The sequence below is a fragment of the Etheostoma cragini genome, chromosome 10 (genome assembly GCF_013103735.1).
Source record: "Etheostoma cragini isolate CJK2018 chromosome 10, CSU_Ecrag_1.0, whole genome shotgun sequence".
In the NCBI taxonomy this organism is placed as follows: Eukaryota; Metazoa; Chordata; class Actinopteri; order Perciformes; family Percidae; genus Etheostoma; species Etheostoma cragini.
In genome coordinates, this window is record NC_048416.1 from 19,682,182 (window position 1) to 19,709,343 (window position 27,162).

Below are 27,162 nucleotides of genomic sequence, written 5' to 3' on the forward strand. Positions count from 1 at the left end.
TATCAGTGTCGTTACTAAATAAAGCCGAAAAAGCTGTCTGTGTATGAATAATTTTACACGATCATGTAAGGTACAAGAAAACCTTTGAATTATCGTTAGTCTCGAATGAGAGAAAAAAAAATGTTTTAGAGGCACATAAGCCAAAGAAAAATCTCTCAAAAGGAAGAACATATATTTATTTTAGGATGTACTATTGTTATATTAAAATCATTACCTATGCTGTTCTCGTTTTTTTTTTTTTGCGCCAGAAATGTCATTCAAGGGTCACTCTAGCAATTTGGTATTGCAGATTTCTAATAGTAGTAGTGTAGTAATAATTGATACAACAGGGGCCAATCCTGATTTAGAAAATGCTGGACTAGATCAAATACGTCAACTTTTCTTAGTAAAATGAAATGAAATTATATTGATAAACCCTTTGCCAGACTAGTAGACTTGTTGAGGTTCTATGCGATACTAGATGCAGTTTTCTCTCAGTAGTTCCTGTTTTAATTTGTCTTCTTAGAATGAATGAAGTATTAATTGATTAACTCTGGGCTACACTATACTTTTTTGGAATATGTGTTAGTTTGTATCACAGGTGGTATTGGTATGAATTTCAATTTAACACATTAGATCAGTCATTCTCTTGTGCTTTCTGCTTGCAGTAAGTTCCAACTCCCTCATGCTCCCTGATGTCTTCTTATGTAATGAAAAGTAACACCAGGTTTGAAATGAGCTATAAGTCATGAGTACACTTGAGTTTACAGGTTGGAACATCTGACAGGTTTTGTATTAATAATGTCTTGTAAAACAGCAGGGATCCTGACTGATGGAAACCTACTTCATACAGTCCAAGATGTAGGCGTACAGCAGCTTTTCAACCTCTGGTCCTTATCTTCAGGGCTGACCGAGAGTGAAGGATGTTTGGTTCACTCTCCAGGTCGTTCATGCTCCAACTCTCCCCTGTGCGTCTGATAAGGTGTCATCTTCCTGCTTCCATGTATAGCAATAAGCAGGCTATAATGGCTGTATGACTAAGCTGAGCCAATATTGACCATCATAATATCCCTTTTAATATCTTTACCCAAAGAGACTTAGCGGGGGCTTTTATACCGCTTGTGTGGTCAGAATGTAATTAATATTACTAGCAACAAACACAGCACCACACAGACTTGAACTAATGATCTCATTCAGAGTTTACAGTTACAACCGTTACCAAAAAAGGCTAAGGCTCTGATTAGTGTTGACTGCAGTGTGGCTTCTGAATGAGACACAACACAAGGAACTTACTGTCTAAGAATATAGATCATTACTACAAGATCAATAGTTATAACCTTCCGTCAATTTATTATATCAACCTGGAAATATTTATTAACTGGCTACTTTTGACAACCCCCCCCCCATGTTTCTATTAAAAGGGTTTTGTGTCAATTTAAGGTGAAATTAAGTTGTAACCCAAGACTTTCATGACCTGGGCTTGTTACAAATGCAACGTTTACATAGTGTAAATATGTTAAATATTTGAGCTAGTAAATATAAAAAATATAATTTCGAGAGTTGCAAATTTTTTGACAGAATTTTGTAGTCATTTATTGATTATGATCTTCTATTTGTAAATACTGATATCCACACCTGATTCAAATGTCTCCTTTAATTTTATTGCACATGTTTCGCTTCTTACAGGATTCACATTAATACATCCCAGCGACCAACATCTGTTCAACAACAAACAAAAGTAAATATTTTTTATTTTACAAAAGTAAATAAAAAAATGACAAAAATGTGAGGAAAGAAATCTGTGATGTTTTGTTTTAAATGTGATGTTTTATTTAGTTTTTACCTGTAGATGCCATCTGTTTCACACATAAAAACTAGTTTCAAACAATTCAGAAGTAAAATGGAATCACTATGTTTTAGCATCAGAATTATGGGTTAACATTGTTCATAAAGAATATGAGGAACATGTTGGATCAGGAACAAAACTACTCACTCCTCTGTTATGTTTTTTCAGAATATATTGGTTTAGTTTTAATTCATGCTGACACGGAACAACATTCCTCAAAAACATAAAATTCACCACGAGACATTCAAAACAAAGAATACAATTTAAATAAAGTTTGATATTGGATATGAAAAACAATAAATTGATTTACTTGATAAACCCCAAATATATATTGTGAGCTTTAAAAAAAAGTAAACATCTCTTATTTTCACAGAGGTTGTAGTGGAAAGTGATTTGTTCTGAGGACCTCTGCAGTGTGGTCCCCCCCCCCCCACACACACACACTCTCTGGAGCCTGTGAACTACACATGGAGCAGTACTTGAGGGATTAATGCATCTGGTGGCTGCTGCTAATTATCTTCATGAATACACTCCTTCACAGTCTCCTCCCTTGGGCAATTCTACAGGCGAGCAACACAGCATATTGATGTGATCTAAACAGGACCTTCAGATGTGTCCTTTGTTCCTTCTTGTTTTACCTGTCCTGCCCCTTTAAGATTAGACATATAATCTAGGCGTGTTTCCTGCTGCCTTGACTAAAACCGAGAGCTGGCATCCTGCGGGGTGGAAGCATCGAACAGCTTCACACTTTTGCGTCCATACAGGCGCTTATTTCTTATTTCTAAAGGATTTTGATTCCGAACTTTTACCCTAAGGCATACTGATCATATGAACTAATGTCTACGGACGCCTGTACGTATTTCTGATTCATCGAGTTGATATAAATGTGAATCGGTCAAGGTCCGCGCTCCCAATGCAACAGCCACGGCTGGATTTTCAAGCTTCTCGTGGGAAACATCTGCCGCAAGCATTTGGATGCATTTCTAATATATCTTTTTAATGTAATATTGGCCGGTGAGAGGGGGTCCAGATTCTCGATGTTCGAGCAGCGTGGGAGCCTCACTATGAGAATGACATGCCGCAGTAAAGCGTGGAAACTGGAAATAATGGATTAGAATACAATGGATTGATGTGACTGCGACACTTTAAACGAACAAAAAAAATGCTTTACAGTCTTTCCATTGTGCTGAAATCTTTAATATGACTGAGTAAGTCTGTTTTTTTTAGCCAGTGGACTGTCACACTGACTGAACAGTATTTGTGAAACCCATCAGTTTATTATCTGAACCGTTTTAACAGTAGCCATATCAGCTGACATTAACCCAAAGAAGAACTGAGGACCGATCAGAAGAGAGGACACCATGTCGGCGGTGATGATAACCCGAAAGGTGCGAAAATGGGAGAAGCTCCCAGGAAAAAACACTTTCTGTTGCGACGGACGGGTGATGATGGCCCGGCAGAAGGGAGTCTTCTACCTGACCCTGTTCCTCATCATCGGGACCTGCTCTCTCTTCTTTGCTTTCGAGTAAGTCCATTTCCTGTCTGCCTCCTAATTAAATGATCACTTCTGATTTGCTCCAGGAAGTGCTTACAGGTCACTTTAAGGCTCGTGTGAATCTTCCCAATCCCCAAATGTCCAGTATTTCTATAGAAGGCTAGGCTAGCTGACGGTGTGTTCTTCTGAGTAACCTTATCCCACACTGTCCATCGTTAATGCTGCAAAAAATCTGTCATTTCCAGTCACTTTTTGAGAAAGGATCTAAATATTCTGTTCAATGTTTTCAAGTGTGAATATGGTTTCCTTTTTCTTAAATAATCGTAAACCAAGTAACCTTAGGGCTTTGAACAAAAAACCCATCTGAAGATGTCACCTTTGGGCCATGAGAACTGGTGACAGATATTTTTCAGCATTTTATAGACCAAAGATTAATTGTTTAATCAAGGGAATGTAGGACTAATGATGTTATTTTCAGGTCTGCAACTAACTATTATTAGTTTTTATTATTTGATCATTTGCTCGATTAATCAACTCATTTTGTCAATGTAATGCCATAAACTATACTTTCCCAGAACAAAAGGCGATGCTCTGAAATTCCTTACTTATCCAAATATCTTACAGGCTATTACAATAGGTAACTTACAGTACTATTGTATATGACAAAGAAAAAGGTAAAATCCTCACATTTAAATAAGCTTGAACCAGCAAATATTTGGAATTTTTGTGTGAAAATAATCTGAAATAATTCTTCAGTTATCTAAGTAGTTGGTTATAGTTTTTCCAACTCCAATTTTTTATCTCATCTCAACCATTTCTATCATATACAGCCTAAATTTGATAGACACCAGTTTTGGACATTTGTAAGCTTCTAAAATGTATTTAAATGTACATTAATGTACTTGGTGTACTTATCATAATCTACAGCACTGTTCACTTTTTAACTTGATCCTTTTTTCACTTTTGCACTATCATCATTACATACAGTCTACAGTAGTATCTCACCTTATCATGGTCAATGCATTTCTGTGAGTGATTTTTAATTTTTATTCTATTCTTAGGTATGTGTGATATATGTGTGTATTTGTGTTTGTTGTGTTATGGTTGTCTTGCTACTGGATGCCTAAAATGTCCTTCGGGATGAATAAAGTGTCTATCTATCTATCTATCTATCTATCTTAAAGGTAATGTGATTCTTTGGATCAGTTCCTTCTTGTCTCAGTCTTGCTGTGAGCTGATCTGTAGCCCCCTGTAAGGCCTTCATTTACAACAAACAAGAATTTCTGTTTTGATAAGCTCCCAGATCCACTGTGGATCCATGTTGCTCAGAAATTCAGTCCCCGACAGAAAGCTTTATGATTGACCACATACTGAAGTGTTGAATATTTAATAGCCCTAGCTGTCTACCTTCTCCTCTGGTTTTAGAAAGGAAAGCTAACTTTTTTTTTGTTTTCTCCGCAGTTCTGTCTCAAACCACTACTCACACAAATCTAGTGGACTCATTAGCGTTGTAAACACTGGCTCGGATACAGGATGTGAACCCAAATCCTGTCAGCTAAAGCTGCACAGAGGATTGTTTTTCAAACGAAGAACATGAGTTTGAACGATGATTGTAAAGCAGCGCTGCTTCTCATTTAGATTGCATTCTGTTTTTGTCCCGCCTGTTTCCTCTTTTGTCTCTGTTTTATTGACAAATCGGGCACAATGATTTAGCACAAAATCCTGCTCTATAACACAGTAACCCTTCTCCACCCTGGGCGTGTATGCAGCTACGAGGCCAAATGGATTTGGAGCATAGCAGAGAAGAGAAGTAGCTGCTCTCACACAGTGCCAGGCCCTTCCCATCTTTATCGGCTCTGCACTTTAATGGCCTCCAGCTTTCCTTTTAAGTTTGGACAGAAGGAGCTGTTTTTCCGGCTCGGAGCAAAAAGAGAGAGATGATACTTCTCACGCCGAACATCCAGAGCCCAGAGGAGGCATTGTGGTGACTAATGGCTGGAGGGTTGTTAGCATGCTATGTTCATTTTACAGTTGAAAATAATTATCTCTCATGGGGGGGTAATTTTTAAGCTTGCCATTAGAGGGCATGTTGATGAGTATCTGATTTAAACCTCTGATGGAGTAATAGCCTTCTGCAAAAAGACTCTGGGGTTTAATGCATTCACAAACTGCAGATTTGCAACCACTTTTAATAGAAGCATTAAAACTACAAGTCCAGTATTTCTTAGTATGATAGTATATTATTAGTCATATATTAGTCGTATAATATTAGTTCTGCAATCTGCTGATTTTCATTAGATTCATTTTTGTTTTTTCAATACATTTTGTATTGAATAATTTAAAATGGCCCTTCTGAAAGAATAAATATGGATAATGGATTGTCATGGAATTTGGTACTGGCATTTACTTTAGAATCCCCTGACATTTTATCTAGCGCAACCATCAGGTTGAAACTTTTATTGTGCACTACTTTGATTTATCTTTAAATATCTGCAAACCTAATGACATTTCCACCAGCCGCAGCTGTTCTTTGTGTTGAGTGCTAATGAGTAAATGTTAACCTGCTGTAGCATGAAGGCAGACTCAGTTTTGTTAGTTGGTTGTTTTGTCAGCGAACAACAGAATGGATTGTTTCACTCATCTTGTGCCAAAGATGAGTGAAACAATCAGTTATCAAAATATTAAGCAAACAATAAATTGAGTTATCAACAACTACAGCTAATATGATTCATAATCTCGTCACTGTTCCAAAACACCACACAGTGGCCATAATTCATAAAAAACTCAATTTGTAAAAGGCGTGGCATTGGCAAAAAATAAAATCTACATGCATGACACTGCATCACAATAAACTAATTTCAAGAAATAAAGCTTTTAGTTTTTTCTTAAATTCTGGTGCCTTTAGCTGTAGTTCATCATTCTGTTGTCACATGCTCTTGTCACTGTAGCGTGGGTTTCTTAGTTTTTGAGGAATCGTTCCTTACATCCTCGAGGTTGAGCTGTGAGCTGCACCGGGGCATTGATGGGAGAACAGAGAGAGCAGTTTCCTGGCGTAGGCTGGCTCACATCCAACACCAGCCGAGCAGACATCTCACTTTTATCACCAGCCATCGGCACCCTGTGCAGGGAGACCTCTCTGTGCTTTAATTTCTGCTAAATTGCGGAAACGAGCAGGCAAATACACAAATGGAAAGACCCATTAGGAACAACTAAACAAATTATTCAGTGAAGAGGTGGGACAGGCCTGTTTTTCCCTTTACAGGCGGAATCAATTTTAGGACCGTGTTTCCTTACCCTGTTGGTTTTCATTCCATTTAGTATCCACTGATCTCATTTTAAAATGGGTTTTAACATATTTATATTTGAACAATATGCTGTCTAAAGGCTTTAGAAACACTTTTATATCCACATAAGGCTTCCTCACATTTGGATACTCACTGGTGTTGTGTACATTTGCATGTTTGTTTAATTTGAAGGTAGTGCGTGTAAGGTGTGTGCATGCATGCATGCGTGCATATGTCCATGTGGTTAACCACCTATGGAGCCTGGATGAAGTAACGAGAAACTGGAACACAAGGACAGTGTGTCATCTGTCTATCCACCCCAGGACACTGAGCAACGGGTCCCAGAAGTGCGTGTGCGTGTGTGTGTGCGTGTGTGTGTGTGTGTGTACTCTCTATCTACATCCTTACATATGCTGCGTTCATGTAGTCAGCTTTAGATGTGAAGATGTATAGAGGAGAAGTGCAGAAAGAGCTGCTGCAGTCAGAGGAGATCTTTTAACCAACCCCTGATCCTTGCTTGGCATTTAACCCCACCCTGTCTCCCTGTTAGTCAATCAGAAAGCGGATGCCGGCCCTGGCTAAATGAGCAATAACATGATTTATGCCCTAATCAGAGTACATGCACCATTTACAGTAACAGTGATCTACAGGCTTTGTTCTCTGGATGACTCTCTGGCAGGAGTAGAGGGTGGCTTTTTTAGGGAGAATAAAGTGATAGTTTTGCCCAGATCCTGTGCCATATAAGGAGGCATACTTTACATGTTTCCTCACTTTGTCTTCATCTATTTGGCTTGAACTGGATCCTCTCCTAGAAGAAATGTATTGAGGTGCAGGTCTCTTTAGTCATGTTAAATGATAAGGTATTGTTTTTCATGTGGCTGAAACTAAATGATCAGATTCATAGTTATTCTTCATTTCATTTATTGAATATTTTGGGATGAAACATACCCTGTAATCCTAGTTTTAATCCCGGACCATGACCCTGGCTCTCATGTGTCATCTCTCTCATATGGTATTTAAGTATTGCATAACAAGGAAGACTGATTTAAATTGGACAGCAGATTGCACCCTCTGGAGCTTTAGTGGAGCCTCTTTTTAACTCCTACATGTATAAATATTTGTATTCCATTGACAGTCCTTCTCATGTTTCACCATTACATATGAGTCACAGAGCTAAACTTTAGATTTTCTGAAAAGAAAAAAAATCCTGGCCATTATTGAACACTTCTGCGGTTCTCAGTTGAGCTCCTTGCTCTGTCATTATTGGCAACCTGGACTTCATTGCACAGCAGACTGAATATGTATTCATCCAGATGCTTAGGATTCTGGAAATACCTTCAAAACAGCTGTTAATGTTGTCAAATGAAGATTTTTCACAGAACTCTGTGTAATTATTTTAAAGATTAAGGATGCTTAGCTCTGTGACGGACTCAAATGTAAGGGTAATACATGAGAGCCACAAAATGTAGAAGCACAGTTACATCTGAGAAAAAGGCAAAGGTCTGAGATTACTAGTGCAGAAGGACATACAGAATGAAATCCATCCACCCCCGAAGTGGGGTTCTGTCTGCTTGTGGAAAAGGAGGAAGAGGGCAAGTGCAGTGTGTGAGCTGTGTTTTTTCCAGCAGTGCCTTTTACAACAGGCAGAGTCACAGTCTACAGATGTTTGTATGACAGAGGGCTGTTACAGAGGCCCACTGTGGATCTGCCTGCACAGCATTTGTATAATTCATGTACAGTGTGATTCATTCAGATCTGCAACAGCTTACAACTGTTAAGTATTAATAAGGGAAGGGCTTGAAAATTTCAACAAAGAAAAATGTCATGAGTCACAGAGGTATGACATGGTGACGTATTAATCCTGGGCTCAGTGGTTTCATTGCTGGGAAGCTAAAGTGGTTTTAATTCTGCGATATCCCTACTTTAGAAGCTTCCCATCTTTGAGCTTGTGTCATCCTGTTAAAAGGAAAAATCCTCTTGATCAAAGTGTACAGTAGATACAACCTAATGCATCTAATCCACCCACTCTATATACACATACTGTACATACACACACACACACACACACACACACAAAAATGAACTTCATACTTTCTATGCAGAATCAGCAGTAGTGTATGTAAAGTTTCTCTCTCTTATGTAACACTGACATTTTGAAATCTCAGCGTTTAATCAGACTTTGCACAGATCCCTCTGGAGCCTCAAAAGGTGTTACCCAACATATGCAATAGTTCTCCCCAACACCTGTAAACAAATTATTATTCTCAACAAAGGTTGTGGATTTGAACTCAACACCCAAACAAATACATCCTTTCCGCCAGATTGTTATCATGTGCTATATTTAGCGTTCCTCCTGTTCCCACTGCCTTTCTCTTTATTCACCCTTTGGAAACACATGACCACGGCCACATGCCAACGCCATGACGGGCGGCAAAATCACAGGAAGCACAAGCTAAACGGTGTAGTAGACGAGCGGAAAGTTTCATCAGTTTCAATCATTCTAAAATAAAATGAATAACACTAAATAAACTTTAATCATGATAGCCTACTATCTTTTTTTATGGCTTGTTCTGTTGAACAACAAGTTGCCATGCCGTTATTGATCTAGGCAGGGCATCAAGTAGGTGCTTACAAAGAGCGGTATTTGGAGAAGTTGGAAATTGCAGGATTGGATATCGACCCTTATCCTTCACCCAATGTTTTCATGTTCCTCATCAAATTGCAGAGTCTGCCCAAATTCAGTACAAACGATCTCTACCATTTTGTGTTAAACAGGGTATCCCCATACTGGGGCTGATTTCAAAGCTTTTAAAAGTCTGGATGCTGACCAGTTCTTTGTAGCTGGCAGGGTTACAGGTAGGCAATGCTACGCTCATGGCATGGGAGGTACCTATGATGGCAAAGGTAAGACCTCAATCTAGGGGTTATTTTGTATAACATCTACTCTTTCTTTCTTTATATAACACTTAAATTCTATTTATAAAGGACATGGTTGGTTGTGGCTACTACATACCGTTGTTCACTGGGTGTGCGAATGCAGCTTCCTAATGGATGCCTGAACGTATCCCTGCTCTGGGGAGTGTAGTCAATAATTATCTATCACACATTAATCCATGCAGTAAATCGTAGTGTATATGATCAGTAGTAAGCACACATAATTGTAACATCTAGCCATCTTCTTATCTGTGATTATATTCGCTCTAGCCTATGTTAAGATTTGAGCAGTTAGACACAGGATGGTAATTATAAAGATTTATTCACAAGGGGCATTTATGGTGTCACTGCAGCAGTAAACAATAACATCTTGCCGCAACAAAGTATTAAAATTGATTTTAATCGGACAATTTAAAAGGACTGAAGGGGAGGAATACGTGAAAAAGGGGAGAGACAGACCGTGGCGGGGAGGCGTTAGCCATTCGTCTAGCTTTGCTCGCTTGTAGGCCTACTACTCCTAGCAGCTAGCCTGTTAGCTTAGCCAGCAAATAATCCCTGCCTTCTCTCTCCATCAAATGCTGTCTGATTAAAAATAAATAAATAAAAAGTCTATTTGCACAGCCCACCACACCACAGGAAACAAACATTTTAATATATGAGCGAACAGCTACGCGTTTGGCTTTCCGTCCATCTACGCCATAGCCCCTCCGTTGTCCATCAAGGCGTTCATAATTTGCGCGAGTAGAATGACATCACATGCAAAGGGTGAATACATCCATCGCTTTTGCCTTGTCACGTGCACGAGCAAAGTTTTGTGTGGCTCAGTCTGTCTGTCACTTTGTTTCCATTTATAAAGCCGGTGCTGTGTATGAACTCTGCACACACACACAACGGGCAGCTAGTGGTCTGTGAGACGATATTCACTTAATTTAAGTAAACGTTTATTGGATTAGAATCACAAGTAACATTTTCATGTTTGTGAGGGCTGTTGTACTTTAGTACTGTACTTGAGTAAATGTATTTAGCTACTTTACACCGCGGGGACTAATTTACAGTGAGCCTCAATGGAGTGCGTGTAAGTGGCATGTGAGTGTAAGTTGGCGCTTTGATTGACTGCCTTACGGATGAAAACTTTTTTCCCACATGGACGCAGGGCCTGATTTAAATCCAGTTTTTTCCTGCTGCTTCTGTGGTGACTGAACACACAGTGTCACCCTGCTCCTCAACAGCAGAGGAAACAGTCACATCCAGGAAGGACGTGGAGAGCTTAATGGGAAGCAAAGATTGAGTGTGCCTCCAATACATAGCAGTCATCATTATGGGAATTACACTTCATCGGCAGGCTGCCTCTCTTCAAACTGACTCCACTGGCTCTGCTCTAACAAATGGTCCAAACATACTTCCCAGGCCTGATCCATTGGAAACTTCTATTGATTTGATCTCTGCACCTACTTTCCATTAGTGTGAAAGGAGGCATTGCAGGGAAATTGGTCAGGTGTGTGTCTGTGTGTGTGTGTGTGTGTATGTGTGTGTGCGTGTTGACGTACCTGCATGGTGTGTCAACATGAACAGGTGCGACTAATCAGGTGGACTTTGTTCTGTTATGTTATGTTATGCTGACTTGTGTGTAAGAATTAATGAAAATGTAGAGGATTGTTGTCAGGGTCTAAATGTCAAAGATAATCATTAAACAAAGGATAGTAGCTCAGTCCCTTTTTAAAAGGTGGGCCACCAATAGTGGCTGATTTGATTAAATGACCAGTTGTCTCAGCTCTTATTACATACGTATTTGGACAGATACACCTCTTTTATATTGTGTTGACTCTGTACTCAAGCACATTGGTATTTAAATGGCTATAAGAGAAAAGTGCATGTCTTATTACACAAATCCCAACTAAACCAGAGACAATCACACTGTAATAACAACATAAGCATCCAATATTGCTGCTTTTGGACACCCATAATAATGTATAGAGCATACTCCCCTATCTGCTGTGTTTTGGCTGATAGCCCGTTGAAATGTTCCACGCAAATAAACCTTTTGAACAAATTTTGTGTAGAAAAATACTTTACTCTCTTTCTTCTCTTTACATTTACATTCTCTTTTCTTCTTTAAATTCTCTTTACTTATCCTTAGAGCTACTCTTAATGATTATTTATTTATTTATTTATTTATTTATTAATCTGCTGATTAAGTTATCAATTAATTCTTTGGTGTGTAAAAGGACAGCAAATAGTGAATACTGTCTAAGGTGATGTCTCCACAAAAGAAAGCAGCACTTTTTTGCATTTGAGATGCTAGAACCATACCATTTAGATGACTTTTGCATTAAAAAAATACTTGAACAACAAATCAATTATCAAAAAAAACTGCAGATTTATGTTTTGTTGATCCACTTATTGATTAATCAAAAATAATATGTACAATCTACTTTAACAAAAGGGAATAATATGTAAATGCATCGTAGCCTTATTAAAATAACTGTGTCTCTTTAGAGGAGAGTTCTGAAAATGTTTCTAGGGTCCAAAACATCCCTCTTTCATCAAATAAAGTAGAGTGTGTGTCAGCTGTGAGTGCAGGCTTTATGCAAGACATGCGGTACAAACTTTAGTCTACAGGATATGGCACAATACCCTGCTATCCTGTAGTGCAACATTAGGGTTGTATTATGAATATATGATCCCAGCCACTTGGGGGGCAGATGAGGCCGCACATTTTAACTATTAATACCTTCATGCAGAAGCCTTTGCTGCTGCTCTGTTCTGTCGCAGCACCTTGCACTGCAGCTTGCATCTGTTATCGCTCAGAGCAGCAGGCCTTCTCGGTGGAGCCCTGCTGGCTCTAATCTCTGAGGCCTAGCAAACGGAGTTATGCTAATGTTGCTCCACTCTGTTGCATGATGTTGTTGTTTTTTATTCACTGCCATGACTTTGGCACGGTCCAGAGAAAGGGCCGGTCACACGGTTCATGACCTTCTGCTCACAACACCAGTTCAAAATATGCACAGTATAGTCTTATGCCCTTTCTACACATGCTGTTTTTGAGAGGGCTCTCCCCCTGTTAAGGTTTGCAGTGTGTTTTCATGTGTAGCTGTGGTGCAAAAATAGTAAATGTTGGCATTAAATTTAGGGCTGCAACTAACTATTCAATTCATCTTGCATTTATTAATCATTTTTTCTATAAAATATCAGTAATGTTTAAAAAATGTCCATCACTTTTCCCCAAATCCAAGTATTCATCGAGCAGTCCAAAATATTATTGTATGTTAAAAATGATACAAAACAAAAACACAGCAAAAACTCACATTGGAGAAGCTGGATTTAGAAATAAATTATTTAAATAATAAATCCCTTATGGAAATAATTGCTGATTAAAGTCTGGCAACTAACTGTAGCAGGTCTACTCATGACAAAACAAGGCACAAAAGTTTTTCCCTTACAGTTTTGTTATAAAGCTAAACAGAGAAACTGCAGACAAAAACCATGGTTTGTGCTTTTAGACCTGATTATCTTATCTATCTTATATCCTGATTATGTTCTTTGTTTTCCTACAGATGTCCTTACCTGGCTGTCCATCTGTCTCCTGCCATCCCAGTTTTTGCTGCTCTGCTCTTCCTCTTTGTCATTGCCATGTTGCTGAGGACCAGCTTCAGTGACCCCGGGGTGCTGCCACGGGCTCTTCCAGAGGAAGCCACATTCATCGAGATGGAAATTGGTGAGTTGGAGTTGTAAGAAAATGTTTAAAAGATTTTGTCTTTATTTTCAGTGTACCTTTTAAGCACTTTTCTCATCTTCTCAACCACCTAAACTCTTGGTTTCCCGATATTCCCCTAAAAAACTCTTTCTCTATGATATTGAATATTCATGACTGAATAACCATTAGTAGTTAGAAAAGAAACTTAGAATAACAGCTTCACCTATTATCTATTAATAGTTTAATGTTCAAAAACTCGTCTGTAAATCAAATCTTTGATCAAGTTTGATTCACAGTGACCAAACAGTGTGGGGTTTCAGTAGCTCAGTCTGTTAACTGGTAGCTGGAGAGATGCCAGTTTATCACCCGGGCACTGCCAATGTGCTCTTGAGCAAGGCACAGAACCCCCAACTGCTCAAGGTGCCTGTTCAGAAGTCGCAGCCCCCTCACTCTGACATCTCTCCATTTTGACATGTATAGGACGCAAGCATGTGTGTTTATTTCAGGCCTGTGTGTAGTGTGTTCTAACAACTGAAAAAATGTCCCCCCCTGGGATCAATAAAGTATACATTAATTTAAACTGTCATCATATTCAGAGTCAGATGTTAAAGAGCACAGAGAAATCATCCCACAAGTATAGAAATGTGAAATATCATAAACTATACCTTTGTCCGAAGTGTGGCAGGATCACCTATGATCGTTGATAGTGTCAGTGCTTTGATAAAGACTGATCTTAAAGCTGCTTAAGTGTAGTTGATATTTATTATAAATACAATGTGTCAAGTGACATTGTGAAATCAAATTTTAGATTTTGACTAGAATTAGAAATATACAATGGTTTTGTAAATCTGAAGAATGTTTGTAAGCACATCTATAGATGATTAAGTTTGTAATGACATGCCTGCCCAAATGTCCATGTATAATGATAATAAAAGAAAATCCCAGTAGCATCCTTATTCATGCACCCCTGGTGAGAAAGCCAGCTGCAGATTGTTGCCAGGTTTGAAGTAGCGTGTGGTCTCGCTTCTTCTTGTGAGTGCATTCCAGCTCCTTGGCTTGAAGTGCGCATGGTTATTATGTGCAATCAGTACTGATAAGGCCTCCCTGCACAAATCCCTTATCTGTATCCATTCAAATGTTAACTCAACAGCAAGACATATGGTTATTACAGTTTATGGGCTGTTACATCATGATCATCTACGTTGTTCTTTTTTGTATAAAATCTGGTCTAAATTAGGTGAAAGTAGCTCAAGGAATAAATACTTCAGTGAATATGCTAGTTAAGCCGTGAGCAGACAGCCTCAGTCCTGCTGTTTTATTTATGTTTGTTATGCTTTATGTTGCTGAAGGCTGTGTGTGCACGTCCGTGGACGTCGAGAATTTGTGTGTGTGTGTTAGACTGAGCTAACACACATTCATTACAAGGGATCCTGTTGTCTCATTACACAAAACAAACTATACGCTGTATATCATAATGACAACAAAGCTTTTGTAAAATGAACAAGCCTTGTTGTTTTTAGAAGCAGCGTGGATCTTTGTTTTATTTCATGTCTGTTCCCTGGGCTGTTCAGCCTCTCTTTATATGTGGAGGGATAAGCTTTTGTCCTGCAATATTTCTGCAACAGCCCTCTCTGCCTGCCGCCTGCATCCTTACCCCCCCGCCCCACCATCCCTCCCTGTTGACTGCTGAGGCAGTCGGTCCTCTGAGAATGGGTTAGCTGACAGCCAGCGCTTCTCTCATCATGACTGTGACTCATACCGCTCGCTGGATAACAATGCCTGCTGGTCTAACTGTGGTAGTGATGACCTTTACAGCTCATACATGTAGTTTGAATGAGGAAACTCATTGGGAATTATTTATGTTAATAGAGCTGGAAGTAATGATTATTTTGATTATTGATAACAGGTTTTGATTACTTCTTTCAGTAATAGTTTTCTCTTTTAATTATCATCATCACAAGTTCCCAGAGCCCAAGGTGATTTTTGTCACTAATGGGAACGGTTATACCTTCCTTATTTGGTGAAATGTTTTACATTGCACCAAACACATCTCAGCAAATCTCCCAAAATAGCAAGACATGACCATATGAAGAATATGCGCTGAAGCAGCCTAAATGAAGTTTAACAACTTCCAGCCCACACTCTCTAAGCTCTTCTACAGTATGTTTTTTAATGCGTTATCTGTTATATGGGTATCTGTTTGCTGTTATGAGTGTGGTTGTAAACAGATAACAGCCTGTGGAGAAGTCAGGTATGGATATCATTCCTAGGCTGAGGCAGGCATGTGGATGAGTGCTCTGTCCCATCAGCCTGTTAGCCACAAGTCCCGAGGGAGAATGCTAATAGGAGGAGAGGCACACTCTTGGAATATATAATGCCACTAGCAGACAGAGCTTTGGTACCCGAGGGAGGGGCATCATCACCCGTGAGTGATGACTCATTAATTTATTGCTGCTGGTTTATCCTGAAAGCCACTAATCCTACATTCAGTAGATGTGTAATATAAAGCAGTTTGTGCTGTCCAATTAAAGTAAATTTCACAATCTTTATGTCTGTAGATGTATTATGGAAGCTTGTAAACGTGCTAGTTCCACTGATTTATGAATGCAGAAACGGTTTTGTTTTACATAACAGAGAATGTTCATTCAGAGCTTAATACAAATTAAACAACTGCAGCTTAGTTTATGTAGATTGTTTTCTCTACTCATCTCTGAACACATTCTCAAGCACAGATAGTTTCATTTCCACAAATATATCGATCCTTCATTTATTCCCAGAAAGTCAAATTAGCGTGCTTGCTCCATTGACTCCACATTCACACCATCCCTATGCAGTGTTTTAATGGCAGATTTCTCCCTAACAGCTACTATCCTGAGAGAGTCCAGCCAGCAGCCCTCTGGTCATTAGCCATTCTCTCAACCCTCTTGGGTCCTGCAGTGCTACATAATCAGAAAGATCTGAAAGGCCAAGAAAAATGAACGTATGAGAATTTCATTTGGTTGGTGACTGCAGAAACAAAACCATCACAGACCTGAAAGATATTTCAGTGTGAGGAACGTTAGTTGAAAACCAAATAAAGTCAGACACTGCATTATGGTGGTGCTTTTAAATAATATTAGCAGCTCAGTAGTTATTTTACATAAATCCCCATCATCAATACTACTATCGAGCCAATGTTGTCATTCACTGACACCCTCAAGGTTCAGCTGTCAAGATTTACGTCCCATTTTTTCTTGTCCTTGTCACTGAATATCACATTTCTCACTGCCAGTTTAAGACATGTACATTCTAATACAATCCAGTAAAACAGGGCTGCAAGAAATTGTGAAGCTCATTATGTTCATTATTTCTGAAAATACTGTCAGAGGTGTTAATTTGTGGTGTTGTTGTATTAGATTGTGATTAGAGGACACATCTTTTTAAATAATATTTTTTTTAATTTGTATTGTGTTTCCAACACCTACTAATAAATGTATTCTTTGGTTCCAACAGAGGCTGCCAATGGGAACGTCCCCGCAGGGCAGCGACCCCCACCTCGAATCCGCAATGTTCAGATCAACAACCAGATCGTCAAGCTAAAGTACTGCTACACATGCAAGATCTTCCGACCACCTCGAGCATCTCACTGCAGCATCTGTGACAACTGTGTTGGTAAGAATTGTCCTCTGATCTCATGTAAAGGCTTTTCAAAGTGAGAAGACAGCTCATTGAAATCAGTTTTTCAGAAATAGAAAGGTGAATAATTTTTGTGTGAAAAAATAGCTTGCTGATGTGATGATTATAATGCCTCTATCTTAATTACATCTCTTCATTCATTTGTCACAGTAATGAAAAAAACTGAAACCATAGCTTTATAAATAAATGTTGGACTGAGGAGACAGGATCCAAAAGTTTCAGAAAACTAAATGGGCCGAACGCTTCACAGCAAGTGTTATTTATGGAATGTGCTTTGAATTTTTAAGTGTTTTTTATTTTTATTTTTATTTACCTTTTATTTAACCAAGAAGAGGCTCATTGAGATTAAAAATCTATTTTTTAAGACTGTCCTGGCCAAGACAGGCAGCAGTACAACCACACATGCGTAAAACACAAAATACACATAAACACTAAAAACACAAAACAACTGAAACTGCAAATTCCTCAAAAGTCAATTACAATCCTAAACACATCAGGCAAAACATCTACAGCCAGATGTGGCTATGTCCAAGTCAATCAACATGCTCTTATAAGCGACCAGTGAGACCAGCTCTTTAAGTTTCATGGATTTGTGGAACGTGTTCCATGTAGAGGGAGTAGCAAACCTTAACGCCTATTTCCCCAGCTCAGTTTTAACCTTTGGAACAGACAAAAGGAAAAGATCCTGAGAACAAAGATTGAAAGTCCCACTGATATACTGTAGGTCAGAAGGTAGGATGGAAGTGTGTGTGTGTGTGTGTGTGTGTGTGTGTGTGTGTGTGTGTGTGTGTGTGTGTGTGTGTGTGTGTGTGTGTGTGTGTGTGTGTGTGTGTGTGTGTGTGTGTGTGTGTGTGTGTGTGTGTGTGTGTGTGTGTGTGTGTGTGTGTGTCTTGTCAACCCTGCAGAATAACACTGTTGATTGAGGAATGCGTCTGCAGGGAGTGTAGACTCATAGGCGATATGAGAGGAGACATTGGAGGCTCAGTGAGGGAATAAGCGCTCAGTCATTGTGAACACTGGTTCATCTGTGTCCACCTGCTGTAGAAACACACACACTCCAAGCATGACACAGCAGCATGCCTGTCTTTAACTGCAGTCATATCTTTTTCTCCTTAATCTTACGCTGTTTATAGTGGTTAAAGTCTCTTACAGAACATGCAGCATAATAAAAAAACACTTGCTTCACAAATTATATTTGTTTGTACCTGGAGCCTTCTCTTGTTAATATGTTATGAAATCTCTGGTTAGCTAAAGTCTGTGAATCCTTGGACAGTTGTTGTAGCTCCTTATACAGCACACTGGAGGTAAATTAAACAATAACTATTGGGGCAAAGTACTCGCCTGGCTCCAGACCTCAGAATTGCTGCATACATCTGTTTTTAGTTTTTTTCTCAGATGGACAAAATAGCAATTTTGTTTGATTATCAAAGTGCTTTCAGCCTTAATCAGAGGGTTTTGACGTCCACATTGAGTAAACACCGTAAAGGATTATTGTCCTTCTGCAGTGTACATACAATCTAAAAGTTGGGGACAAGAAAAAGTCAGGGGGATTACAACAGTCAGTAGGACTCATCATATGGGGACAATGAACGATTGTAAAAAGAATGTCATGTCAATCCATCCATTAGCCTAGTTTTTGAGATATTTCGGTTTCAACTGAAATAGTAGACAAACCGCCAGACCAACAGACAGACACGTTCATCCCAAGTGCCAGGCTGCTGGTGTGGCTAAAAACTATAAGGACAGCATTAAAAATGATTTGCTACGCTGTTTACCAAATATGTATGTGAACACCTAAAGTCAGCACTGACACTTGATACTGTAATGTTAATATAAAAATTATCGATTTATTTTAAGCTTTTATCTACAAGCTGCTTCACGTCTTGCCTTTCTGCTGCGATGTTTACTGTATATTGTTGTGAAACTCCATCCTGGCAGTGCGGCAGACCCACTTCTGCAGCAGACACTACGCTGTAATCCCTGCTGTCTGTTTGACCCTGCCCCGTTTTCATCTGGCTGTCCTCCAAATCATAGAAAAGTAGAGGCAAAGAGGAAATGATCACTATATTTAGACTGCAGGTTTGCAGAAGCTGATGCACAAAGCTTCTTTGACTAAAATACTGGTGTATTTTTAATTTTTTTTTTCATTTTCAAATGTTTCTTCTACATAATTAACGGTGACTTTTTTCTCTTTGTCACAGATCGTTTTGATCACCACTGTCCATGGGTAGGAAACTGTGTGGGCAAGAGGAACTACCGATACTTCTACATGTTCACCTTGTCGCTCTCCCTGCTCACCATTTATATCTTCACCTTCAACATAATTCACGTTGTGATGCGTAAGTATCCTGTCAGTCATTTGTCCAATCAGAAGAAACAAACATGTAGAAGAATAGTACGAGGATAGATAAAAGAATGTGACAAAACAGGAAGGACGCCCTGTGACCTGTGGCACAAGCTCACTTGCTGCTTCCATTGTACATTCAAATGCATGCACGTGTGCTGTGAATGACCTAATTCAGACCAGGTTTTTCCTGCAGCGTGACATGACATGCAACAGCAACTGACAGCTTGACATGATTCCTTATTTATCCTTATCATCCTACTCCCTTGTTCTACACAAAGTAGAAGACAGAGAGACAAGGAAACGCTGTGTTTCTTTTCAGGATAATTAGCTCTAGGCTTGTTGTCTTAATACTAGAGTAATTGTGTGTTTTCAGTACAGTGGGATCTTTAAAATGTCTTCTTTTTAACGTCTCTCTGTGTTACTCTGTTCACAGGTTCAGTAGACAATGGCTTTTTGAACACTTTGAAGATAACACCTGGAACATATCCTTTTAAGCTCTGACCCCAGTGTACACCATAGAAAAAGCTGCTGTATGGGCCATGTTTGCCTTTCCTAGAATAGACGATGGAAAAACAATAAATTTCAGGCATCACAACCCTGACTATGGCCGTTCACCAAACCTCTCCCTGAACAGTGGCTCAAATAATAGCTTAGTACCTGTAACTTTCCACAGCAGGCCTGTCAAGCTTGGATTTCTTAACGATTCCTCCCCATAACTAAAAACACAAAACATAAAAAAAGTATTATGAATGGAATAAAAGAAAAATAAAGTGTTTTGCTGCTCTGACATAAGCAACCCCAGCCAGTGTAACCTAAGCTAGCATTTATTTATGCCTAAATCATAGGTTAGTTTTCAACCTAAGAGCTTTTTTTCTTGCACCATTGAGAGGCAACATAATTCTGAAAATCGGACGGAGCGAAGTTAGAACAAAATAAAAGTCTGATCTTAAAAAGTTTACATATCACACTCTTTATACTTGGACTAACTAGCTCTAACTAACTAGAGCTTAGATTATTAATTGCCGATGATGCTAACTTTTGTCCTGGTACAAGTAGCTTTAACCATATTTGTTTATTAGCACAATAACATCATATGCACGTTTAAGAAGTGGCACTTTTGCAAGATTTTTGTTTCATAAAAAATCAGTTAGACAAATTTAAAAAAACATTAGGAGACAGCGTTGCCAACCAACTCATAGAGCTATCGTTAGCTTAATTAGATGGCTAACTCCAGCTAATGAAATAGGCTAGTGTCAGTTCATTTCAGCACTAATGAGAAACTGCTTTCAATAGTAATGTACATTGTTTTTGGATCAACTGCACATGTACACTAATTAAGGGGGTGAAGGGCTTAACGAATGATCAGTTGAAAGTAATTTGAGGTTATTGATGGAACTGAACTACATTTCCAACCTTTAGCAGGCTGTCTGAATTGATTTAATCATGTTGAATAATTGTCTGCCATTACCTGCTGTCCCGTGTGTAATTAGTGACCACTTATCCGGCAGAAAACATCTGTTGCTGTTTTCTTAACTCTGGTCCACTGTGCTGGAGGTATTGGTGTGTTTCTTCACCCTGTGGTCAGTGGTGGGACTGACCGGCTTCCACACCTACCTGATCTCTCTCAACCAGACTACCAACGAGGATGTAAGTGCATCTTACTGCATGACTGTTAATCTCACATATACTGTTTGTTTTAGGTTTGAATCATCCTCTGAGGCACAATGCTGGACTTTGCATCTAGTTTGTTTTAGGTTTTAGACTTTCTTTATGCAAATTAACACTGTGTTGTGAACACATGGACCAACAGGATTTAAGGTGCTGTAGGTAGGATTGCAAAGATCCAGGACTTAGCCAAAACTTTTCAACATCGACAACTTCTCAGTCCCTCCCCCCCTTTCTGCAAAAGCCCAAAATGTCTCATAAGCCCCTCCCTGTTGTTGTGTCTTTGTAAATTATGGTGTGTTTTCTAGACCTACTTTATCTTTAAAGTCCCCTGAGATAACCCTATAAAGCAAACTGAATTGAGTAAAGAATGTAAGTGTATTTTATATGCTGAGTTCATGTTGATTTCTTCAAAAGTGAACACTTATTTACAAAAAACTCCAGATGCATTTTTCACACTTTTTGTTTATGTTACATTTACAAATAGACACATAAATTTGACTCCGACGGCCAGACCACAGTTTTAAAGGACCACGTGTTAATTGTTTTCCCAGTCAAACACCAGAAGAAGAGTAACATGCACTTTTATCTGTTTATTTACCCTAACACACACACATATAACACTATATAACACTATATAAAAAGAGATCCATGCATTTATACTTTTTCAACATCTGGCTAGAAGCAATGAAATGCTTCTTGGTTGTATTCTGCTTTTCAAAATAAACAGATAGCTACTTCATGTTTGTTGGGTGATTTAAGAGCTAAATGTAGACGGAATCACTTCAGGCACTGCCGATTGGTGCTCATTTGAGTTGCCTCCATTATTTTCACCTATCCAAACAATATAACCTCATAGCACTTGTGAATCCACTATAAACGTCACGTTAGAGCAAAGTCCTCCCCCACTGTTCATTTGCAGATGAGATAAAAACAGTGCAGCTAAATCTCAAGACCTCACATATTTAAGAGTTGAGATGAAGATTTGTTTTAAAATTAGATTTAGGTTAATGTAACCGTCAAATTTATTTATAATAGAACACGTGTGTAAATGTTATAACCAGGCTTCACGTGGCTGAAAAGACAAACATACATCACAGAGGTGTAAACACTACAATTTCTAACACTACAGAGCTGTTTCCCTGACAACGGCTTGGCCTCTTTCATCACTGAAGGACAAAGGGCTGGTAAACTGTAGCTTGGTAAACTGCTATTGTATTGTAAACTACAAAAAGTGTTGAAAGAAAACAGAAGAACAAATATCTCAACGGAAACTGCTGTCTATAACTGTGGGCATGCTGCGTGTCACATTTGTTTGTTCCTTTCAGACTTCACATGAGGCAAATTGGACCACATGGAGGGTTTGACCAATCATTCTGCCTTTTATTTGAAATAGTAATGTCTTGTTTTTATCCAGTTCAGCCACACTGAGACAAAAAATTATGAGCTTTATGAGGTAAATGTGGCCAAATAAAGCAGGAACCCTTTTTTTTGTAGTCTGAGTCTGAGCCGTATGAGAAATTAGTTGGTAAATACTTGGACTCCTCCCTGCTCACTGAGCTGACATACTCTAATGATCTAAAAATATGCATGAAGAGCTGCTATTCCTAATAAAACCAATGATAGAACTGAGCGAATTAAGAACAAAACAGACCAGCTGGTTTCTGACTCTAACTCTTGTCAGCCACATTTAGAAACTTGTGAGGCTAAATGAGGAAAAACGTATTGATTGCTTGATCAAATTTCCCTTGATACAACACACGCACGCTCACACACACACACACACACACACACACACACGCACAAACATTTAGGCTGATGTGAAGCAGAAGATGAGTGGTGATGCAGGTGGATGAAGCCACAGAGGGAGCGTCATTTATGTTTCTGTGTATACTTTATTGGAGGCTTTGTTAGCCCAGATCTGCAATGCAGAGGCTCTGACGAGAAGCAGAGAGCAGCAGCAGCGATGGTGGTGAGAGGTTCTAGATGGCTGAAAGCAAGAGAGTGCACTCATTCTTTGTTGTAATGATTAATTTATAATTTCACTTTTTTCTTTCCTATGGGAAACTGGCCTCATTTTTCTTTCATTTACTAGTAATGAAGCTCTGCAATGTGCACCTACAGTACAGTGAAATGTTGCTCCAGGAGTTGAAACAATCGCTGTAAGCCTGGCTGCTTCGATATCTTTGATTGGCCTAATAATACAGTAGATGCATCGATACCTGCAGAGGATGGGCACTCTGCCAGAAATACTGCTGTGGTAGAGAGTTGGGGGGGGGGTGAGAAGAGGAGATAGAGATGGTGGAATAAGGGCAAACAAGAGAAGATACCTTGAGTGTTGGAGCTGCTCTGGTCTCTCCCTCAGGATAACACATACTCTGTTAGCTGTGTCTCCTGCACACACACACACGCACACGCACAGAGTACACTTAGACATGCAGTAGTAAAGTACCTTATGGGCAGACTGTTGACCTAGATCAACTTTGAGTTTTCTTTGACTTGCCGGACGGTCAGGCAGTAACAACTCATACTGTGCACCTTAACTTTGTTATATTTAGGGCTCAATTATATACAGAATGTCAATCTACAAACCACAATTCCAATGAAGTTGGGACGTTTTATAATACATAAAAACAGAATACAATGATTTGCAAATTCTTTCCAACCCATATTCAATTGAGTACACTACAAAGACAATATATTTAATGTTCGAAGTGATAAACTTGATTGTTTGTGCAAATATTTGCTCATTTTGAATTTGATGCCTGCAACACGTTCCAAAAAGCTAGGACGGGCATGTTTACAACTGTTACATCACCTTGTCTTTGTAGTGTATTTAATTGAATATAGTACACAATGTCCCAACTTCAGTGGAATTGGGGTATCAATCTTCTTTTTCTGCATGTATCTTGGGTAAATAAGAATTTAATCTAACCAGTATTTCTAGTTACAATTATACTTTACTCCATTACTTCAGAAATTCTGATGACATAATTGCTCATTGCGCTTTTCAATGGTAGAATTACAAAAACAATTAAAACATTTTTTTTTAATGCGGTAACTCTGCTTAAAATCACATTTGTTTCCTTGATATATTTGGTATTAATGGCTTATCTTTGATATACTACAGTGCTATTAACTTTAAAATGTATTAACTGTAAATAAAAAATATAGATGACATTATTTTTTATTTCATCCAAAAAACATGCAGAAGAGGTGGGAGTATGTTTTCAGCACAGACGTTTCTGTAGTTATTTCATCCAACCAGCCTGTATGTAACCAGACAGAGAAGTCAAAGATACCAAATATGTGAGTTTGAAATTTGTGGACGTGCATAAAATGATGCACAAGACATCTAGAATATTTCCATTTGACGTATCTGTACAGCTATAAAAAGCGTGAGATCCTGGGTTTGAATATTTCACTCACTGCAAAGAAAATACAAATATGAAACAAGCCAATAGATATTGTGTATATGATGCAGTCATTGTGGAATAAGGTGATTGTTTGATTTTGTAGTCAAATGTGCCTCCTGTTAATAATGTGTATGACTGCAAGCATACATGCAGTGCAGTGTGGAAGGGCGTCATTTATTGCTAGGGGATGAATCCTTTGTATAAATTCTCTGAATCTTTAACGAATTATGAAAGTGGTTATCATCTTGCTGCACTCGTTAGCACCCCCTGGCACATAGAGTTCCCATTAAACCAGAAATCTTAAAATCCTGACAAGATCCTTTTTAGTAGGTCAAAGCCAAACCTGTGGGAGCAACATCTAAAAAAGGAATTGTGCTTTTGAATTAGGTATAAGCACTGGGAAAATCAGGGATGTGGTTTGGGAAGGATTACTTCTCCGGTGATGAGTCTTCAAAAACATCTTGTTTTTCCCAGATCAAAGGTTCCTGGTCGGGAAAGAACAGAGTCCAGAACCCGTACAGCCATAAGAACATCATTAAAAACTGCTGCGAGGTGCTCTGTGGGCCTGTATATCCAAGGTAACGGGTCAGATTAAGACTTGCTCTACACAGAATGCTTCTTTCTTGTTTCATTTATTGTCATTTTGTCCAGATTAAGTTAATGCTGTCTCTCTACTGTGAGTTCTGGATCAGTGCATGGGATAGATTAGACTTTTAGATTTGTCCCTCTCCTACATCTCGTCCTGGCGAATAACAAGCAGGATGCAGTTAGTGACTGATCGCCTTGTCTCACTCTCCAGCGTCTTGGACAGAAGGGGACTGATGCAGGAGGATTTGTCTGTTTCTGCAACGTCTGCTGCACCCTCCTCCCTCAGCAGCAGCAACCCAGTGTCACAAACCACGGTGAGTGGACACAAACACACACACACACACACAAACACACACACACACACACCCCCACGCACACACTTCTCTGGCTTTGAAGTGGATTGAGGCTGCAAAGCTCAAAATAGTGAATGCAGAGCAGAGTCTAAACCAATTACAGAAAGTGTTAGAGAGAAGGCAGAAGGGGAAAGCACTTTTCTCATCGAAGTGACATTGATAATCCATCTTGAGACGCATGCTTGTGGAACCATTTTGTATATTTTTAATATATTTGTGGTAATATAATTATGGTGTCTCTCTCCTCTGTTGCTGTAAATAACGTTGGCATTAATATGTTTCATTGCTACTCAGGTATAGCAGAACATAGTCTTATTAAGCATTACACAGTAGAAATTATAGTTTTAAACTATTTTATATTTTCTAGAATGGTTATGAAAAATCCAGAATACCCAAGAGCACACTTGTACTATTTTCATTACTGTTTATACTATTCATATTATACTACTTCATTATTATAATTAGACAAACAACAAACGAACAGTTTTTATATGTAACAGTTTTTATTAATTTTGTATGTCCTTTCAACAAATACTGTTTATATGTCTGTTTGAAATGTGTAAGATAGGTTCTTGCTCTAATGTAATCTGGGTTATATTTTCTGCCTACAGAAAACCACAGCTCCACTCATCCCTAACGAGCACACACCAGATGATGCCAAGCTCAGCATTGCCGCCTCAGAAGAGACGAATGCACCCCCCAAAGAGGAACTCCCTCCTACTTCAGAGGTCCCGCCCCTGGCTTCACCCGAGACAGATGCAGAGGCATCCATCGTCAAGGACAAGACCCATTAGCTGGATAAGGGGGTGGCTCTTGTCTTAGCCATATCCCCCCCCCCCACATCCTGCCTGGTCAGGAACTGAAACATTAATAATCAATGTGTGATTACTGCACGGGTGACTCAGTTATTCTCCGACGCCCCCCCCCCTACATTCCACCATAAGAGGAGAGTTTCTGCGGCAGCTCCTCCTCTTCCCTCCTCTCCTCACCAGTAGCTGCTGAGCCATTTGATTGACACCTACTCCTGCAGCAGGGGGAGGGATTTAATGGAAAATCAGCAGCTTCCTCTGTGTCCTGAACACTGCATGGAAAAGACACGCAGGGGGAGAAGTTGCTGGAAGAATTGCAGAGAAAAACAAATTCAACGCATATGAATGCCCAAAAGGTCACCTGTGGGTTGTTTTGATTGTCCATACTACTTTTGTTCTTAATTTAAAATTGCATAATGACATTTATTGTGAGAGGCCAGTACAAATATACTCCTTGCAAGTGTCTGGCAAAGACAATACTACTTCTGGACATGTATAAAGCTTCATACATAATTTTTTGTTGTTGTGCATATTACATGCCCTATGCAAACCGTGGGAAGGCTGGACAAGCAGCTTTTAGATGAGTGTGGACAGAAAGGTTAACACCTGAGGTCCAGGCAGGGGGAGGATGTGCAAATCCTTAGCTGAGATATCCTCAGGCTCCTAACAGAAAAGTCAAAATCTACCTTGTATTCTGATATTGCTGCATCAGTACTGTTGTTATTAACGTGCATCTTATTTTATTTTTTTTTTTTAAGTGATCCAGACCAACGCCTGTCCTTCCATTTTTATATATCAAGGATGTAGTGTGACGTCGGTGCTCTGAAATAGATGAAATAGCTTGACAAGCGGATAAAGTCTTGTACCCAGAAGGCGCTCAGCCAGAGTCCCATTGTGTGTGAGAGAAAGGGCCTGACTTCTGATGATAGTAGGCACAAGTAGTAACAGTGCCTTATCATAATGCAACGGAGGTCGACCAACTGAGAAGGCCTTGAGATCCGTTCTAACCACTGACACCGTGTTAAAAGAGAAATGCCAATATTTATACTTTAATTAGTCTAGTGGTTCCCAAGCTGG

At 39.1% G+C, this 27,162-nt stretch overlaps 1 protein-coding gene across 1 annotated transcript; it reads left to right on the top strand.

Moving 5' to 3' along the window:
• The first annotated feature begins 2,501 nt into the window (after positions 1-2,501).
• Positions 2,502-27,162, top strand: zdhhc9 (zinc finger DHHC-type palmitoyltransferase 9). The gene is made up of 10 exons (XM_034883865.1): positions 2,502-3,033; positions 3,125-3,350; positions 13,093-13,253; positions 16,725-16,883; positions 19,109-19,246; positions 19,688-19,736; positions 20,799-20,901; positions 24,810-24,913; positions 25,135-25,237; positions 25,888-27,162. The coding sequence occupies exons 2-10, from the start codon at positions 3,187-3,189 to the stop codon at positions 26,068-26,070; spliced, it is 1,164 nt and encodes a 387-aa protein (XP_034739756.1). The 5' UTR covers positions 2,502-3,033; positions 3,125-3,186; the 3' UTR covers positions 26,071-27,162.